This window comes from Neofelis nebulosa, chromosome 7 (genome assembly GCF_028018385.1).
Source record: "Neofelis nebulosa isolate mNeoNeb1 chromosome 7, mNeoNeb1.pri, whole genome shotgun sequence".
Classification (NCBI taxonomy): domain Eukaryota; kingdom Metazoa; phylum Chordata; class Mammalia; order Carnivora; family Felidae; genus Neofelis; species Neofelis nebulosa.
The window spans coordinates 30411686-30431920 of NC_080788.1; the positions used below are offsets into that span (position 1 = coordinate 30411686).

At 39.9% G+C, this 20235-nt stretch overlaps 1 protein-coding gene across 3 annotated transcripts in view; it reads right to left on the minus strand.

Annotated features, from left to right (window-relative positions):
- The window catches only part of SCAPER (S-phase cyclin A associated protein in the ER), a 525678-nt gene extending 516518 nt beyond the window's left edge, over window positions 1-9160 (minus strand). The window contains exons 1-2 of one of the 3 annotated variants that reach the window (XM_058736955.1): window positions 9131-9160; window positions 1457-1524 (exon numbers count right to left, since the gene is read on the minus strand). In XM_058736955.1, the coding sequence (XP_058592938.1) occupies window positions 1457-1462 (6 nt within the window). In that variant the 5' untranslated portion in view covers window positions 1463-1524; window positions 9131-9160. The remainder of the gene's footprint in view (window positions 1-1456; window positions 1525-9130) is intronic. The other 2 variants (XM_058736953.1, XM_058736954.1) reach the window with 2 other exon arrangements.
- Between the last annotated feature and the right edge of the window lie 11075 nt (window positions 9161-20235).

Sequence of the window (20235 nt, forward strand, 5' to 3'; positions counted from 1 at the left end):
GTGATTCACTGAGAAGGACACATCATCAGTCATGTGATACTCTGCCAAAAAAATAGAAAATCTGCCTCTAGGCAATTAGGATCATATAAAGAAGCTTAATATAATGGAAACACACTAGATGGTAGAGAGAAGGGAAGAAAAGCAATCAAATCCTTGATGACACCTTGATGATGGTGTTTCTCTTAGCCCAACTAAAACCTACTGGTCTTAAAAAAATAAATAAATAAAATAAATAAATAAAACCTACTGGTCTTTCAAATCCCAACTTAAAAAGTAACTCTCTCAAAACGAAGTACTTTAACCCCCGGACTCAGCCAGGACCCCTTTTATATGCTCGAACAAACCTGTACTCCTTTGTAGCACATCTCACAATTATGTTTTAAATCATATACTTATGTATTTACCATCTATCTTCTCCCATGAATGATGAATAATTGACATGATAAAGATATCATGAATAAATGACTGAAATAAGTACATCATGAATAAATGAACATCATTTGTAAACGAGGTATTCAACAAAAATAAGTAACTGAAGTTAGCCCTGCTAAGCACAAATTCTTTTCAGTTTTACCATTTTGGATGAAAATCTGATCATACTTCCCTGACTTTTAAACAATGAGTGCTGGGGCACCTGGGTGGCTCAGTCGGTTAATCATCCGACTTCGGCTCAGGTCATGAACTCATGGTTCGAGAGTTTAAGCCCCACATCAGGTTCTGTGCTGACAGCTCAGAGTCTGGAGCCTGCTTCAGATTCTGTGTCTCCCTCTCTCTGTTCCTCCCCTGCTCATGCTTTGTCTCTCTCTCTCAAAAATAAATAAAGATTAAAAATTTTTTTAAATAAACAGGTAAAAAAATAAACAGTGGCTACTGAATCAACTTCCTCCTTTCTTGATACTTTCAAGTTAGCACCAGGAATAACTTTTGTATGATATTACTATATGCCCTCAGGAACTATAGAAATGCAGAGGATGGTTGCTGTAAAATTAATAGGCTCAGCCCAAAGTGTTTTTTAGATTTTTTGAACTCTTTACTTCCTGGTAATTAGGCAGAACACAAAAGCTTAATTCTCAATTATTTTCTCTTTTTCCCTATCAAGCTATCAGTTTTCAATTCTTATTTGTTAGAATTACAGGAAATGTTACAAAAAGTAAAGTGAATATACTTTCATTATGGGAATTATCTGTTATGGATGATCACAGGCATTTTTAATTTACTTTCAGGTTTTTGGCCACATTCCTTACCATCACAGTTGGCAAACAAGCAATGCTTTTACTACACTTTGCCCATCAGAGCTATTTAAAAACAACACAAATCAATAGGAAATACTATGAAGCTGTAAAAGGAAATAAAGCTCTCTGATGCTCTAGAGTATACTGCAAAGATAATAAATGAAAAAGAGATGGAAGGAAGGACAAAAAAACAGGTTAGTGTTTAAGGTAGCTTGATCACTTACCATCATTCTTTAATTCCGTTAGTATGCCAAGAAGCTCATTTACCACATAAACCCCTGGGGTGTGACTCCTACAATTAAAAAAAATAAAAATAAAAACATTTATTCTTAAAAAGACAGAAGTCTCATTACCACAAGTTTGTCATTACATTAAACAAAAAAATAAAATTGCTCTTTTATACTGTTTGGATGTAATATCGCATGTTTTAAATATTCCATGCTGAACAATACCTCAGTGCTCTCCAAAAAAATTTTTTAATTAAATACAAGAGAAACACTGTTAATTAATTACATTAAGAGTCTATGATCTCTCAATCCAGAGACTTTTTTTTTTACTACCATCTATATAGTACACATAACACACATATAGTATATCCTTACTAGGTTCACAAATGTTTAACTGCAACAAAAGTTTCATAAAGTGATGTTTATACCTATTGTGTGAGATGTACTCTGAGATTTCCTTCTCATTTTTCAAATGCTGCTTTCACTGAACTGATTTATGACCCACTAATGAATGCCAACCCAGGATACAAAACATGATATACCTATTCTTAGGAACTTTCAAAAACTGAGATTTTATCAGAATATTTTAATTACTATTATATAAGCCTCCACATAGAACATATCTTACTTTTCAGGATATCAATATAATGTGGCCAAATCTTTACTCAAACCCAAAGCAGAAACCGAGATAGAACACAAAGCAACAAGGATATTCCTGTATAGAATGACCTAACCCCATAAGAAAAGCTAATGAATGAAGAAATGTAGCAGTTGGAACCTAGTTGCTTCTGGGCTCAGAGCCTAGGTAATTTATCCTTTGCCAAGTGTATTTGCTCCTTTTAAAATACAACACATAAGTCCACACAAAAACTTATACACAAGTATTCATAGCACCATTATACATAATGGCCAAAAGTGGAAATAACCCAAATGTCCATCAAATGATGGATAAATAGAAGGTGGTATATACATACAATGGAATATTACTGGGCCATAAAAAGGAATAAAGTGCTTATACATGCTACAACATGAAGGAACCTTAAAAACATTATGTTAAGAAGCCAGCCAGTCACAAAAGATAACATATCGAATAATTTATATGTAATTTCCCAAACAGGCAAATCCACAGAGTCAGAAAATAGATTATTGGTTGCCTAAGGCTAGGAAGTTGGAGGAAAATGGGAGTGACTGCTAATGCACATGAGGTTTCTTTCTGAAATGGCAAAAATGTTCTAAAATTCATTATGGTGATGGTTGCACAAGTCTGTGGATACAAAAGCCATTTTTTTTAATGGCTGAATTGTATGGTGTATAAATTATATCTCAATTAAACTGTTATTTTTTAATGCAGTGCCTCTCTGTTCACAACTCTTCCAGTTACTCCCCATCTCAGATTAAAAGCCAAAGTCTTCATAGTAGCCTACCACACTCATACCTCCCTGACCATACCTCGACCCCTCTCCTCTTTTGTGTTCATTCCACTCCAGCCACACTGGCCTCTTTATGTTCCCCAACATGCCAGACACACTCAGGCCTCAGGGCTTTTTAATTATTGGCCACTTATCTGAAAGACTCAAGATTTACTCCATCTTTACTCATATATCACTTCCTCAGTGAAGCCTTCCCAAACATTCTATTTAAAATTGCAACCCATTTAGGGGCACCTGGCTGGCTCAGTCAGTAGAGCACACAACTCTTGATCTCAGGGTTGAGAGTTCAAGCCCCATGTTGGGTATAAAGATTACATAAAAAATTAAATTATTTAATAAATTAAAATACATTAAATTGCAACCCATTTATCCTGACTCCCACCCCCGGCACTTCCTATCCCACTTCTCCTCTAGAGCATTTATCACCTTATAGTATTTACTTAATTGGTATACTGTCCATCCCCCCCCCCCCCCCAAGAACATAAGCTTCATGGTGTTTGTTGGTTTCGTTACGGCTATGGTCTCAGAACCTAGAACAGTACCTCGCATTCAATAAGCATTAAATACTTATTTGATAAAGCCCATGCTAAAGAATATTTGCTCACCATGTTGCCTTCCTCTCACGCTCCTACATATTCAAAGCCTTTTAACTATTCAAGGCCAACTCTAAAGTCATCTTCATAAAGCCTACTCTGACATCCCCAGCTGACAGATGTCTTCTACATCTTAATTTCCAGATCACTTCATCTGTATTCACTTGTAAAAAGTAGGAGATAGATAGATAGATAGATAGATAGATAGATAGATAAAAATAAAAAATAAAAAGTAGGAGAAAGCACGATGTAGTGGAAATAGTATATAGAGACACTGGAGTCAACCAAATCACTGGCTGTGACCATGAGAGGTCATTTGATCTCTTTGAATATCAGAAGTCTCATCTATAAAAATGAAGAAGTTAAAAAGACTATGTCCTGGGGTGCCTGGGTGCTCAGTCAGTTAAGTGTCCGACTCTTCATCTCAGCTCAGGTCTTGATCTCAGGGTCATGAGTTTAAGCCCTGTGTTGGGCTCTGCGCTGGGTGTGAAGCCTACTTTAAAAAAAAAAAAAAAAAAAAAAGGCTATGTCCTCAGTTTTCCAAAACAGATAGACAAATGGCTAATAGGAACATGAAAAGATGTTGAAGATCATTAATCATTAGGGATATATAAATCACAACCACAATAAGATATCACTTCACACCCACACCCACTAGGATGGCTACAATCCCAAAGACAAACAGTAACAAGTGTTGGAGACGATGTGGAAAAATTGTGGAGGCAACATAAACTTCGGAATGTCATATGCTGTAGCTGGTTTTGTAAATAATCTGGTAGTTCTTCAAAAGGTAAGAGTTATTATATGACCCAGCAATTCCACTCTTCGGTATATACCCAAGAGAAATAAAGACATATGTCCACACAAAAACTTATACACAAATGTTTATAGCAGCATTATTCATAATATTCAACAAGTGAAACCATCCAAATGTCCATCAACTGATGAATGGATAAATAAAATGTGGTATATCCACACAATAAAATAGTATTCAGCCACAAAAAGACATGAAGTTTCTAGAAAAGTCAAAACTATGGAAGGGAAAAGATCAATTGTTACAGGGGTTAGGGAGAAAGAGGGATAAACAGGCAGAATACAAAGAATTTTTAGGGCAATGAAAGTATTCTTTAAGATATTATAATGGTGTATACCTGTCATTACACATTTGTTCAAACCCATAAATACAACACCAAGAGTAAATACTAATGTAAACTATGGACTTTGGTGTGATAGGGACTTGTCAATGTAAGTTAAATCAATTTTAACAAACATTCCACTCTAGCGGGGGATGTTGATGATGGGAGAAGCAAAGCTAAGTGGAGACAGGGAACATATGGGAAATCTCCGTACTTTCCCTAAAAAAATTCGCTGTGCTCCTAAAACTGTTCTAAAACATTAAAGAGTTAAAAAAAAAAAGGGGGAAGTGTTGATACACTACAGCATGGGTGAACATTGAAAATACTATGCTAAATGGAAGAAACCAAACACAAAAGGCCACCTATTATATGATTCTATTAATATGAAATGCCAGAACAGACAAATCCACAGAGAAAAAAAAGTAGATTAGTGGTTGCCTACGGCTGATGCAGAAAGTGGGAAGGAGAAGAGATGACAGTCAGGAATAGAGAATGGCTGTTACGGGGTTTCATATGGGGTTTTGAAAATGTCCTAAAATTGGGGTGATGTTTGCACAATTCTGTGAATACACCAAAAAACTACTGAAATGTATACTTTAATGGTTGATTTTATGGTGTGAAATATATCGCAATAAGTTGTTTAAAAACAAAACAAAACTTGGGGCGCCTGGGTGGCTCAGTCAGTTGGGCGGCCGACTTCGGCTGAGGTCATGATCTCGCGGTCCGTGAGTTCGAGCCCCGCGTCGGGCTCTGTGCTGACAGCTCAGAGCCTGGAGCCTGTTTCAGATTCTGTGTCTCCCTCTCGCTGACCCTCCCCTGCTCATGCTCTGTCTCTCTCTGTCTCAAAAATAAATAAAACGTTAAAAAAAATAAATAAATAAATAAATAAAATAAAAACAAAACAAAACAAAACCTAACACCTAATCCAGAACTTCCAAAATTTCAAGCAGTTACTACTTTCGTATTTGCCATTAACTACCACCCATACTATTATTCATATAACATTTTTCCCTAAATAAAACACTTTTACTTACAATTTATTTTTTAATATTTATTTTTGAGAGAGAGCATGCACAAGCAGAGAACGAGCAGAGAGAGAGGGAGAGAGAGAATCCCGAACAGAATCCTATGTGGGGCTCAATCTCAGAACCATAGGATCATGACCTGAGCTGAAATCAAAAGTTGGATGCTTAACAAACTGAGCCACCCAGGTGCCCCTTTTACTTACATTTTAAAAGAAAATCTAAAATGTTACCATAAACAAAAAAATCAGTTAATATAAAAAAATGGATGTGGCAAATATTTGGCAGTGCTCCTCAAATAAATTTGAGAAACTCTAGGCTACAGCAAAACAATGGGCAAGCAGAAAATGGAGCACAAAAAATAAACAAGTCAGTAAACAGGAAACGGACCCTGGGCCAGAGATTTCCAAACAAGCAGCTGCCAATGATAAACTGAAATCTCACTTGTCCTAGCCTGCTCTACAGTCCCAGAAAGTCTGTGGAAACACCTGAGTCCTACAAATGGAAATGGGAAGATTGGCTCAAGGGCCAGGAAAGGCCTGCCTCTCTTCATCGGAGTTCAGGTACGCAGGTTGTGAAAGGGCAAGAAGCAAATGGCAGGCCCAAATGGTGAGAAGCCTGTTAGTAACTCTAAAAAATATAGACCCATCTAACAGAAAGCAGGTGAGTACATCTATGAATTGTTCTCATGTTCGCCAATAAATTCTAGCAAAGCTGGGGTTTACAATCTCCGGTGTTCACAAAGTCTACCACTCATGTACTTGCATTTTCTGAAATTGAAGACAATCCAAGTATTTCCCTGAGTCTGGTAAACAATGCTGTCACAGGCATACTCAAAAACTACCAGTAATTGTTCACAGCTTTGCGAAGTGGAAAATTAAGTGTATTATGGCAAAATAAGTACTTTGAAGAATATAGACATTTTATTTATAATTCCAGTTGTTTAATGAAGTTTTCAATTCTGAGCACTTCCATATATACTAGCATGAATAAATCACACAGGATGAATTTATCTTCTCCCATGAACCTGGCATGCCTCTTTGAAAAAACCAAAACTACCTCTCTTTTGCAATACTATATTAAATAGGCCTAACACATACTGAAATCTTTACAAATGAAATACCTCTGAGATATGCTTCCAAACAATGAAAGGGGATTAGCTTTTATGAGACAAAATTGTCCATGCATACATAATTACTGAAATAGAAAATTAGTACATAGCAATTAATTCTACTATTCTAATTCACGTTTTCAAAACATATAATGAACTTACTATTGAAGAAATTATCATTAAAAAGTAGCCATTATTTTAGCAAAGCTCCATGAAATCTCTATGTCCAGAATAAAGTCTTTCTATAAATCATTTCCTTCTAATAATTTAAGGTGGCCTCACCAGTGAACTGCAGATCTTTTTGCTTTTCCCATAATATCTACTGCCAAAGCCAAACATGTGTGTGAAAAAGGTTACCATCCCAGCATAAAACTGGAAACAGATTTTTACTACTTATTTTGTTATTCAAGCCATTTGCAGTTCTCACTTCTACAATTTCAGAAACGTGAATTTCACAATGGATATCAGATTGCACCATTAGAGACAATTCTGTTTAACTTCCCACTTACCACCACCATCTAAGTGTTTAAAGAATGTTCACATGGGATTCCCAAATAACTTTTGTTTCTCCTTTAAAACTAGGCTGAGTTGTGGTTAGGTAGGAAGGTGAAAGAAAAGATAGGATATCAACCCCCTTCATCTTAACATTCCTGTAAAGTAGTTAAGTGAAGCTTTTAATAAAGTTAACATCAAATCAACCTTTCAGTGATTAAGTATCTATGAAGCCCTAAGGATATTTTTAAAATCTATGTTTAAAACACTATATCCTTTGAACCTTAGTAACCAAAATTATTTATAAATGCATTTGTATAGCAACATTGATTATGCATCCATGCACAATCCACCAGGTGGACTAAGGTAAAGTGGTTAACTACAGAGAACAAAAAAATTGCAGCTCAAGGGAATGCGGAGAATGAAGAGGCAAGCATTTGTTGGGGGCTTACTATGGGCGAGGAGCAGTTCTTAATGCTGTACACATACCTCATTTACTTGCTATCAACAAATTTATGAGGTGAATCACATTATCTCTATTTTACAGATGAGGAAACCACGGCTCAGAAAAATTAAGTAATCTGCCAAAGGACAAGTAGTGAAGCTGGGATTCAAACTCAAATCAGTCTGCCTTCAAAGCCCTCATTCTCACACTTCCTCCCACAAAGAAACTTTCCAAATCATATTAAAAATTGACTCTGATTAATTAAAATATTAATTCCTTAGTGAATATTACTCAGATCACTTCCATATGTGGCATAAATCAATCTGCACCCAACACATTTTGAGGAAAAGTCATAGCTAGAAAAAAATACAAGGGCCAGGGCACCAAAATAAACCAGAGTGGGATAATGGTCAGATTACCAACCCAAGGTATAAAAGCATCATCCCAGATCAACCATTCACCAGCTGGTGACCCTGGGGCAAGTAATAACGTCCTGAACCTTAGTTTCCCCATTCATAAAATGAACATAATGCCTAGCCCACCCTTCTACCTTGGATTATGAGAATGAAATAGCTAATGTTGGTGAAATCAATGTGTAAACCATACCAAACTATGGTACTTATATGGAATTGCTATCTATTCAGTAAGATGACTATAATGAACAGCCATTTTCATGGAAAATATCTCGGCACATATAGAAGGAGGGAACAGTCCACGAGCAACAGGAAACTGGTCTCAGGCAGGCAGCCCCATCCCAGCGGGAGCCACTTGACAGCAGCAGGTGCTCAGAGAACCAGTTTTCTGACTGCTTTCGAAAAATCCCTTCACTCACTGGGGGGGGAAGGAGCACTAACACAGGCAGAAGGCTGGGTCCTAATACTCCCAGGTGTGAGGCACTGGTTCAAGTCTTCACCCCTCCAGGCCTCAGTTTACGAATTTGTAAGACAATTCCCGCCCTGCTTCCCAAGCAGAGCTAAGACCGGAATCATCAAGGGGTGGTAAACCCTGCGGAGAATGAAATGATGGCGATCACCTGTCAAATGAAGGGCTGGGTGGGAGTCTCCTATGGAAACCCCTTGCAGTTTGGACATTCCAGAAGCCTCAACACGCGCACCACCGCGTACTCGGTGAAGGGGTGAGGCAGTACCCATCCCCACCTTCACCCCCACCCCAGTTGAACCCGCAGCGCAGGCCGGGAGCCTGCCTACCCTCGCCCCCAGGCCTTCTCAGAGGAACCCCGGGCCCTCCCGAGCAGCCGTGGCTCCCCTCCCCCAGCAGCGATCGCAGACCCTCTCCGCCCACACTGCCAGGTGAGGGGAGAGGGTGAAGGGGAGTACCCGCCGCCATTTTGTCCCTTGGACCCCGCAACGCATTCCGCCCGGCCAGGCCCCAGCCCCGGGCCTCCTGGGTCTGCGCTACGCGCGCCCCTCGCGGACACTCACCCCCGGCAGCCCTGCGCAGTTCGGGGCGGCTCCGAGCGTCCCGCCGGGAAAGGGGCGGGGCGGGGAGGGGAGGCTACGGGGGGCGGGGCAGCTGCCGGAGCACCACGTGACCCGCAGCCGGGGCCGTGCTGCTCCCCGCCCTAGTTGCGGCCTCCCGCGCGCAGGCGCAGCCAGGTTCGCGCCGACCGGCCGAGCAGGCGGGGAGACTTGGCGTGGGTTGGCTTTCGTTGTACCGGCGCGGTTGCTTCCGTGGAGCTCTTCTCTTCGTTAGGCTGCATTCCCACCGCGGCTTTTAGCTACAATCTTGGATTCAGTCCCTTCCCTCCGCCTGTCTTATCGTCACAGTCCCACAGATAACGACCTAGAGGTCTGCCTTACAAAAATCTATACTTGTGAAAACGCTTCGGAAAAGCACGCAGCACTACACCAAGCATTGCTTACCCTCCGCGGTAAACCTTTTTTCATCCCCTGCGTGCCAGCCTTGAAAGGCTCAAAGTACAAGGATCTACCAAATGTTTTCTCTACCTCAAAGACGAAATAAACACACCAATTAAATAATTTAACGATGTATAAATCATATTTCTGAATGAAATAGAAAAACTCCGCGCAGACCGTAATTATCAAGTGAATATTCCTCATCACTTTTCATCCACCTGGGAAGTTCAGACTCTACCTTTCCCTTTCCCTTGTTACCCACAATAAGAACTCATGGAATCTAATGGAGTCTGCCTCACAAATAGACTATAAACGCTGTGAAGGCAGGAACCACATCAAATGGCTATGTTCTGGCTCCTTTCCCCTTTTGCCTTCTTAGAAAATTTCTTTTATTTATTTAACAACTGTTTGTAGGGCATTTACCATATGACAAATGGTATTTTAGATGGTTGGAGTTAATAAATAAAAAAAACATTAAAAATGCCTGCCTTCTAAGGCACCTGGGTAGCTCAGTTCTTTAAGTATCTGACTCTTGGTTTTGGCTCAGGTCCTGATCTCATGGTTCTTGGGTTCAAGCCATGCATTGGGCTCTGAGCTGACAGTGTGGAACCTGCTTGGAATTCTCTCTCTCTCTCTCTCTCTCTCTCTCTCTCTGTCTCAAAATAAATAAACATTTTTTTTAAATGCTTGCCTTGGGGTGCCTGGGTGGCTCAGTTGGTTAAGCATCTAACTTCAGCTCAGGTCATGATCTCACACACAGCTCATGGGTTCCAGCCCAGCACCTCCAGCTCTGTGATGACAGCTCAGAGCCTGGAGCCTGCTTCCAATTCTATGTCTCTATCTTTCTCTGCCCTTCCCCGCCAACCGCCCCCCCCCCCCCCCCCAGCTCATGCCCTCTCTCTCTTTCACAAAAATAAACTTTTTTTAAAACAATGCTTTAAAAAATAAAATAAAATAAAAGTAAATAAAGATGCCTGCCTTCTTGGAGCCAGCTGGAGACAATAAATAGTGAACATATAAGTAAATTACATGATAATGTGATAAACACTACAGTAAACAAAGTGAGTAGGATAAGAAGGATGGAGTAGGGAACATACTGCAATTTCATAAAGTGTAGTCAGGGCTTTTATTCCTCTAATCAACTGTTCCTTTTCTCCTCTCTTAATTCCCATAAGGGTTTAAACAACCTCTCCCATCTTGAAATGTCCCACCCAACAAACCCCATTTCAACCTCCACTTTTTTTTTCTTCTTTGCAGATCTGCCCTTCACAACTACATTTCTCCAGTGTAGGATGTCTCTACTTCATCAACTACAACTCATGTCTAATAACTAGTGTTATTGCACTCTGGTTTCTTCCCTACCGCCCTATGAAAACCATTCTTTCCAAAGTCACTAGGGCTCGACTGACTACAGATGCTTTGGATGTATTCATCATGACCTAACTTAATTTCTCTGCAAATTTTGACACTTCTTCCTTCTGAAAACACTTTTTCCTCACCTACCATTTTTACTCTCTTGATCTCACTTTTTCATCTCTAACCACCCTTTCTTTATCTCTTTTGAAGTCTCCTCTTATTTTCTCATCTCTTAAATGTTGGTATCCCTCAGGGATAGGTGCAAGCCCTCTCTTTTCCCACTGGACACACTCTCTGGGTGATTGCTTCTTTTTACATAATTTCAGCTAGCATTTTTGTGCTCTAGATTTCCCAGTATATATCTCCAGCTTCAGATCTACATGGTTAACTACCTGGTTAGTTCCACTTGAGCCTCTCAAAACCAACAAGATGAAAATAAAAACACTCATTATCTTTCTTATATACATGTAAAACAGCCTTATGGGATATAATTTACATACCACACAATTCACCCACTTAATGTATTCAGTGGTTTTAAAAACATTTACAGGATTGTGCAATCATCACTACAGTCAATTTTAGAAGATTTTCATCACTACAGAAAGAAACCTCATATTCATTAATAGTCACTTGCCCATTTCCCCTCAATTCCCTATTCATTTCATGTGAAGGGAATCATGCAATATGTGGTATTTTATGACTGGCCTCTTTCATTCAGGATAATGTTTTCAAAGCACAACCACACTATAACATGTATCAATACTTCAATCCTTTTTTGTGGCTGAATAATATTCCATTGTACGGATATACCACATTTTATTTATCCATTCATTAGTTGAAGGACATTTACGTATCACTACTTTTTCACTATTATGAATAATATTGCTATGAACATTTGCGTACAAGTTTTGGGTGGACATATGTTTTCATTTCTCTTGGGTATAGACCTAGGAGTGGAATTGCTGGGTCATATGCTAATTCTATGTTCAACTTTCTTAAAAACTGCCAGACTATTTCCAAAACCAGCTGCACCATTTTACATTCCTACCTGCGGTTTACAAGGGTTCCAATTTCTCCACGCTTTTTCCAACCGTTGTATCGTCTGTCTTTTGGATTGCAGCCATCCTAGTGGGTAAAGAGTGGTTGTGATTTATATTCTCCTAATGACTAATTATGTTCAACTGCTTTTCATGTGCTTATTGGCCATTTGTGTATGTCCCTGAAGAAATGTCTATTCAAATCCTTTGGTCATTTTTTAATTGGATTACCATTCATTAACTTTAAAAAAAAATTTTTTTTTAATGTTTACTTATTTTTGAGAGCGGGAGAGACAGAGTGCAAGCTGGGGAGGGGCAGAGAGAGAGAGGGAGACACAGAATCCGAAGCAGGCTCCAGACTCTGAGCTGTCCACACAGACCCCAACACGGGACTCAAACTCACAAACCGTGAGATCATGACCCGAGCTGAACTCAGACACTCAACTGACTGAGCCACCCAGGCGCCCCACAACTCATTAAATTTTGCCACAAAATCTGTTCTGATTATTGTTTTGCCAAATATTCTGGTGCCCTTCCATGAAATGCCCCTTCCTCAGCCCCACCAATGGCAGACTTGACCAGGTGACTTGCTTTGACCAATAAAATGTGAGAAGAAGGATCAATTCCAAGCAGAAATTTTAAAAGCCAGCTTGTGGGTTCACCATGTCTCTTTTCTGTCTGCCACAAGATCGGTGATTTATTTCAGAGAAAAGTTGTTCCATCAACCTGGGTTCCAGAGTGAAGATGGCATGGAACAGAACCAGATTATGTAACTGCATGATTCCCCAATGGATATGCAGCATTTATTTTGGTAAGCCACTCAGATGCTTGGTACATTTGTTACTGCACCATAACCTAGCCTCTGCTAAAGTATCACTTGTCCCATGTGCTGTGTGGATCTACTATCTCTCCAGCCTCCTTAACATGGCTCACAAGGCTTGAATCAGGCCTGATAACTTCTTCAACCTCATTTCCAGGCCATTTCCTCAACCAGCCTATGTTCCAGACAAAATACAGTACACTGAAACCCTGAAATTCATTTCTTCCTCTCTCTTTGTTCAAGTTCTTCCTTATTACTGGAATGGTAATAGATAATTTTGCCTAAGAATTTTCTATGTGTAAGACTATAGAGAGAGAGAGAGAGTCTTATTTCATCTGAAAAAAAAAAAACACTGAGAATTAGGTAGTTTCCACTATTTTACAAATCAAGAAAGGCCCTAGATTTACTTTTCCTAGGACAGACAGCTAGAAGGGGGTCGTGCTAGGATTTGAAACCAGGTCTCTTTGACTCCAAAGCTCCTCTTTGAAGCATTAGGCTATAATAATAGCTAAAGGGAGTTAGCTTTTCTTCAGTATTTACTGTAGGAGGCACCATGCTGAAGCACTTCGCATGGACTGTATTTAATCCACGTAAAGAAATTATATGAGGGGCACCTGGCTGGCTCAGTCGGAAGAGTGTGTGATTCTTGATCTCAGGGTTGTGGGTTCGAGCCCCACATTGGATGTGGAGATTACTTAAATAAATAAATAAATAAATAAATAAATAAATAAATAAATAAGAAATTATATGAAATGGAAGTATAGTATAGAATAGTGGTATCCCATAGCAGTTAAGACTCTGATTTTGGGGTCAGATTATGTAATTGTGTGTTCTTGAGAAAATTATTAAACGTCTCTAAACTCCATTTTCCTCATCTGTAAAATGGAGCAATAAGATATACCTAAGTGGGTTTTGTATTAAATTAATCAATTTTTAGAAAGCAGTTAGAATAGTTTAGCATATAGAGATCAAAGTATAACAGTTCCCTCAGGTGTCATCTCCAGTGGCCAATGCACCTCTTCCACGGCAGTAGCTCCAACGGGAAATCTCTGGCCATGATTCTGGATTTTCCCTGACAGCCTTGACTTTGAGGTTCTGATACCAGCACCCCATTCCATTGTTCACCAAGGGATTAATTTTCTCACCTATTTGACTTGAATGCCGTTATCACCTCCTGGTAAGTGGAAAGTAGAATTCTAGTAATCCATGGCAGGCAATGGTAGTGTAATCACTTAAATTAATATCTGTGGTTGCTTGAAATAAAATGCCAGATGGAGGTAAGGGAATTGAAAATTCTGGAGCTGCTGTACTCTGCCATGAAAGTAATGATAATCACAAGGACTATAGAGTAAGTTGACAACTTCGCAAGCATTAGGAAGCTACTAAATGCTAAAATTAGTGTTTTAAACTCTCAGCTCATGGCTGAGAATCTCTTATTTCTTATGGCCTAAGGACAGACCATGGCTTAGGATCAGAACCAAATTTATTTGTGCAAGTTGCTAGGGTAAAATGAAATTGAACTCTAAGGTTTTCTAAATCACTGTGTTAAAGATAGGACATAGATTGGAAAGAAGTGGGATTCTGAGACTTAGGATGGGGACATTTGAGGGGACCTCAGACTAGCCCCATAAATATCCCTGAGATCCCTATTCTATCTTAGGAAACTGACATTCCCTTGTTTAATGATTCTGTATGCAGCAGTTGCCTGGCAAAGAGATGTCTATTCTCTCCAGATACTATCCACCACCCCTCATTACCTCCAAACCCACTTCTATAATCAAATCCAGGAACCCAGAACAGAATTGTAAGGTCTATTTCAGAAAACAAAACAAAACAAAACAAAACAAAACTTATACACTCAAAGAATTGCAATATCTTGTGCATTTACATTAGCAGTAACCTGGAAAACTATATGGAGTAGATTCTAAGGATGTTACATCAGAAAAGATAGAATATATTTGACAAGCCAGGCTAAATTTAAATACATATGTCCTTACCTAAGATCCCAATTTTGATATACTAAGTTGAGTATCTAATGGTATACTTGGTTGGTTGACTTCAATGAAGCTGAGATGCCAGAAATTCACCTCACATAATATGGAGAAATGAATATAAAAGGTCCTATTCAAAAGGGCCAAGCCACAGAATATACGAAAGCATCAAGGTGATGGGAATGTTGGAGTGGATTTGTTATGTGTAACCTGCTCACCCTTTTCCTGACTATGTTGCATGAAAGGGACCAGAGGGCACTAAGGTACTGAGAAAACATTAGTGAGAGAAACATAGGCATCCTTGAAAGCTCTGAAATGACTATCCTTTCTAGAGCAAGGATGGGTTTTCTGATTTCAGTGGTAATGTTGGCAGAGTGGCAGAGGCCATGTGTCAATACTTAACCATCAGAGACAAGGGGGCACGATTACCATAATGGACAACAGGGGCAAAGTGGCAATTGGAATGTTTTGACCCTCAAGGATATGTGGGGGTACTTCCCTGATGACAAGGTCTTTAGGAATGAAATAGATGGGCAGCCTACTAAAGTATTACTTGATATATACAACTGGGAAAACTATAGGTCTAGTGTACAAAGACCTGACTTGAGTTGTTACAAAAGGAAGTCATAGCCTCTCATTTAGTTGCAGACCTAAGTTATGCCACATACCCAGGACCCAGTGATTGAAGGAGAAACTGGGTCTTCTTGAGGAAAGACACTTCAACATTGTCATGACTACATACTATAAATATATCTCCAAGTCTTTCCCAAAAGAGGCTGTGACTATTAACAAGATGAGTGAGCACTGAAGAAAGGAACATAACTAGACTTTTGAAGGATTATTAGACGCTGCTCTGAATTCACGCACATCCTTGGGGACATGCTATATTCTGCCATGTGTTAGTAATGATAATCACAAGGACTATAGAGTAAGGTAACAACTTCACAAGCATTAGGCAGCTTAGATTAAAGCTGAATAGATGGAGGGCTTTGGGTGATCAGATGATAAGCTAAATGTATATCCAAGTCCACCACACAGAGAGCTCAATGGCCTCTGTAGATACATTCTAAGGCAATTTCTAGGTCCTAAATGCATATTTGGGCTAGATGTTGGTAACTGGCAAATTCTCTGCACTGGCTCCCTGACCCATAATGAACGGGCTACCATGGTATGTACGACCAAGCAGAAGCCCCTGGAACTGCTCTTCCCTAACAAAATAGTAAGCCAAAGGTAATATCACATCCCTGTGGGAACTGCAGGAATTCGTGCCGCCATCAAAGATTTGATAGATGCAGGAGTGATGATTCTCAACACACTTCTGTTTAACTCCTATGTTTGACAGTGACAAAGCTAGATGGTGGCTTCACTTGCAGCTTCCGATCCATATATGGCACCTTTTCTAGAACAAGTCAACATAGTCCTGCCATCTAGTATGCTGCTATTATCTGACAAATCATTCTCCCCTCATATCAATTAGCAGCAAAGTTTCAGCTGTTGGCAATACACCTTTACAGTCTTACTTCAGGGCCATGTCAACTCTCAAACTTTTGTCACAGTCTAGCCCACAGGGATCTTGATCATCTCATAGAACATCACTCTGATCTACTACATTGATAACACCATGCTGATTGGCTTGGTGAACAGGAAGTAGCAAATATCCTTAGTAAGACACATGAATGCCAGAAATACAAAAACTCAGTGAAAGGATTGTTGGAATATCTCCCTATAGCAGTGGTTCTCAACCAGAAGCAATTTTGTCCCCAAGGGAACATTTAACAGGCAATATCTAGAGAGATTTTTGGTTGTTACAACTGGGAGTAAGGGAGTTAGTGGCTACTGGCATCTAGTGTGTAGAAGCCAAAAATGCTGCTAAATATCCTGCAATGCACGGGACAGCTCCCCGCAACCAAGAATTATCAAGCCCAAATGTTAAGACTGAGGTTGAGAATCCCTGCCTTAAAGTGAAAGAGAAGTTTCTATACTTTGCACATCCTAACACTAAGAAAGAGGCACAATCTTGGTGAGCCTTTGAATTTTGGAGGCAACATATATACCACATTTGGGTATATTTCTTTGACCCATTTACTGAGAAACCTGTGTTCCCAGGAAATGAAAGTCTCTGCCACTCCACCCTAATGATTCAGAAGATCCAAAGTGTCTGTGGCAAGTAAGGATACTGTTTGGACCCTCTGGCAAACCCCAATAAGATATCTGATGCACAGAATTTTAGGATTTTGAACACAATACCATGTTCTCCTCTGCTGAAAGGGCACTGGATTCTGGTAGAGACCATGTCTTGATGACATCAAGATCGATGTGATCTCAGCTGCCATTCTTTTTTTTTAATGTTTATTTATTTATTTTGAGAGGGGTGAGGGGCAGAGAAAGAGAGGGAGAGAGAGAATCCCAAGCATGCTCCACACTGTCAGTGCAGAGCCTGACGCAGGGCTTGATCTCCCAAACTGTGAGATCATGGCCTGAGCCAAAATCAAGAGTCAGATGCTTAACCACTTAACTGACTGAGCCACCCAGGCACCCCATGCCATTCTTGAACTGCCATAAGATTGGGCATACATAGCAATAAACCATCATCAATTGAAAATGGTATAGAAAAGATTACACTTGAGCAGACCAGGAGGTTGCATGGGCAGGTGGCTCACACCCCACTGAAGAGTTCCCTATAACCAGTTGTCACAGAGGGAAAAAAAACCTGGGCCTAGTTTAAAAATGGGTTTGTACAATATGTTGGCATCAGGTGGAAGTGGACTGCTGGACTATCACCATTCCATTCAGGAATCACTCTGAAGGAAAATGGTGAAAGTCAACTCTCTCCCCAATAAGGAGAACTTTGGGCAGCACTTCTGGATGTCCATTTTGCCTGAAGAAAACATGGCCCAAAGTACAAACCTCTTCTGGCTCATGGGTAGTAATTAATTATTATGCCTGTTACTCAGAGACTTGGAAAGAATCATATTGGAATATTGATAACAAAGAAACCTATGGGAGAGGTATGTGGATAGATCTCTCAAAATTGGCCAGTAGGATGAGGATTTTTGCTTCTCATGTGAATGCTTATCGAAAGGCATTCACTGAAGAGAGGGCTCTCAATATAACCACGTGAACGACCCACTCACTTCATGAACTATGGTCAGATCCTTTATTAAGCCACCTCAGCCTGGTTCAGTGGGCCTGTGTACTATAGCCATGGAAGCAGGGGTGAGAATCATCAGAGAATAACTGACCTAGTAGATTGGTGGAATGGCCTACTGAAGTCATAATTACAGCACCCCCATAGGATAATAACACCCCTGTGAGACACAGTGCTGTCCTACAGAATGGAATACTGTATTTGCTTTGAGCTAGTGACCAACAGATGGTGCTGTTTCTCTTACAGCCAGAACACCTAGGTTCCAGAAACCTAATGACCCACTGACAAAGTCCACAACCTTAGACCCTTCTAGAGGTCTTAGTTCCTCTTTTAGTTTGGGTTCTTGTCCTAAGACAGGTCTTGGGTGCAAATTGTTTGTTTGGGCAATGATCCTAGTAAACACAAGTGAGGAAGAAAGGAAAGTGAGCCAGAGAAGGGAGAAAAACCAATAAACGTGTGACAATGAGTAGATGAGCACTGTAGGCAACTAAAGCTCAATCTCACCAAAAACCCTCTGAAAAACAGTATGAAATAAGCTTCAGAATTGTCCTTTTGGGGTACAAGAAACCAAGGAATATACCCAACAACTCCTACTCACAGGACATTAACTTTCTTACATTCCTGGGCTATAATTCCCTTTGGCAGAGTGCCAGAGAAAGCCCACCAGAAGAGACAAGAGAAGGGAGAAAGCTGTCATTGTTCAGGGAACTCTCCCTTGCGGCTGCAGATGAACTCAGGTGGACTGATAGGACATGGAGAGAGGCATCTACCTCATCTGCTACAGTCCAAAGGGAGGTATGCTTTCATGAGAGTACACAATAATGAATGAGAAAAAGAAACTGCCACCTGACTATTTTGGGGCCTCATGCCACTGAACCAATAGCCAGAGGAGAGGTTACAATACTGGATGAAGCAGTAAGTCCAATTAGCAATGAAGACAAAGAGGACCCTATCTGGTACCCAGGGGGAATCAATGGGGTGCCTCTGTTTTTCCATCTCCAATTGAAAAGTTTAAAGGAAAACCCCCAAAAAAGGCAAAACCCAATAAAGGCAAGACCAGTAGGATTCAGATCCTTCAAGAATGAAGGTTTAAGTCACTACCCAGGTAAAAACAACAAACAGTCAAGCACTAACTAAGGACAACAGAAGCATGGAATGAATAGCGAAAGAAGGAAGTGATAAATATCAACTCTGCTCTTATGACCAGTTATAGAAATTACTAACAGCTATGCATATTTGTGTTATGTATATTTTAATATAATCATTTCTTTTTTTTCTCCTTCTTCCTACTAATTTACACAAAGAATGTCAATGGTATTAACTTTGCCAATAAGTTCAGATGTTACCAGACTATAAGAAACACAGTTTATTGGGAAAGACTGAATTTCCTACAGATGATGGACTTTAAGATGGCAATGATGACTTATCTCACCCAGGTTGAGGAGATGATGAGGGCATCTTCATTTGTGTGAAGCACAGCTGCATCCTGTTAGAAAGAAGCATGAAACTGTAATAAAGGAGGTAAATATTTTGAATAGCTAATGATGTGGACTGTGACACTTATTTGCCTTTTGCTCTTGGCCCGTTCCCTGATCTTCCTCTGCTCTGCTCTCAGGGAACTACATTTCCTGGCATCCCTTGGCAAGTGGCTTCCAGGTAGATTTGGCCAGTGAGAGGCCCTGACAGAGTACTGAAAGGTGGAAGGAAGGGACAATCAGGGTATTATGCTCTCTCACTCTTTTCTCAGGCAACATGTCCATTAGTGGCTATATTTCCTCCATATCTCCAGCTCTCTCCAAACAATCTAGAAGGTGGTAAAAGCAAGTTCTCCCCTGGAGCTTCTGGAGCGAGTATGGCCCTCCCAACACCTTCATTTCAGCCCAGTCAAACTGAATTGAGACTTCTACCTCCAAAACTGTAAAAGAGTAAATATATGTTGTTTTAAGCCACTAAGAGTATCATAATTTATCACTGTAGCCATAGGAAATCAATAAAGGAACCAACATTTTCTTTGTGTACTTTTATATACCTGCATTCTATGTGTATTATCTAATTTAATCCTCACAACAACACTAGGAGATAGGTATTTTAAAGATAAACAAATCAAGATATAGGGAAACTAAGGAACTTGTTCTAGGTGTTATATTTAGTAAGAGGCAAATCCAGGGTCACCTGACTATAAAATCCTCGCTCTTTCCATAATGTCACCCAGATCTCCTCACCAATCTGGGCTTTGGTTTCTCCACTTTCCTTCTACTACATGACCCCAAAAGTCACAGCGTACCTGGAAAATGAATTAATCTGTTATTGCCACCTCC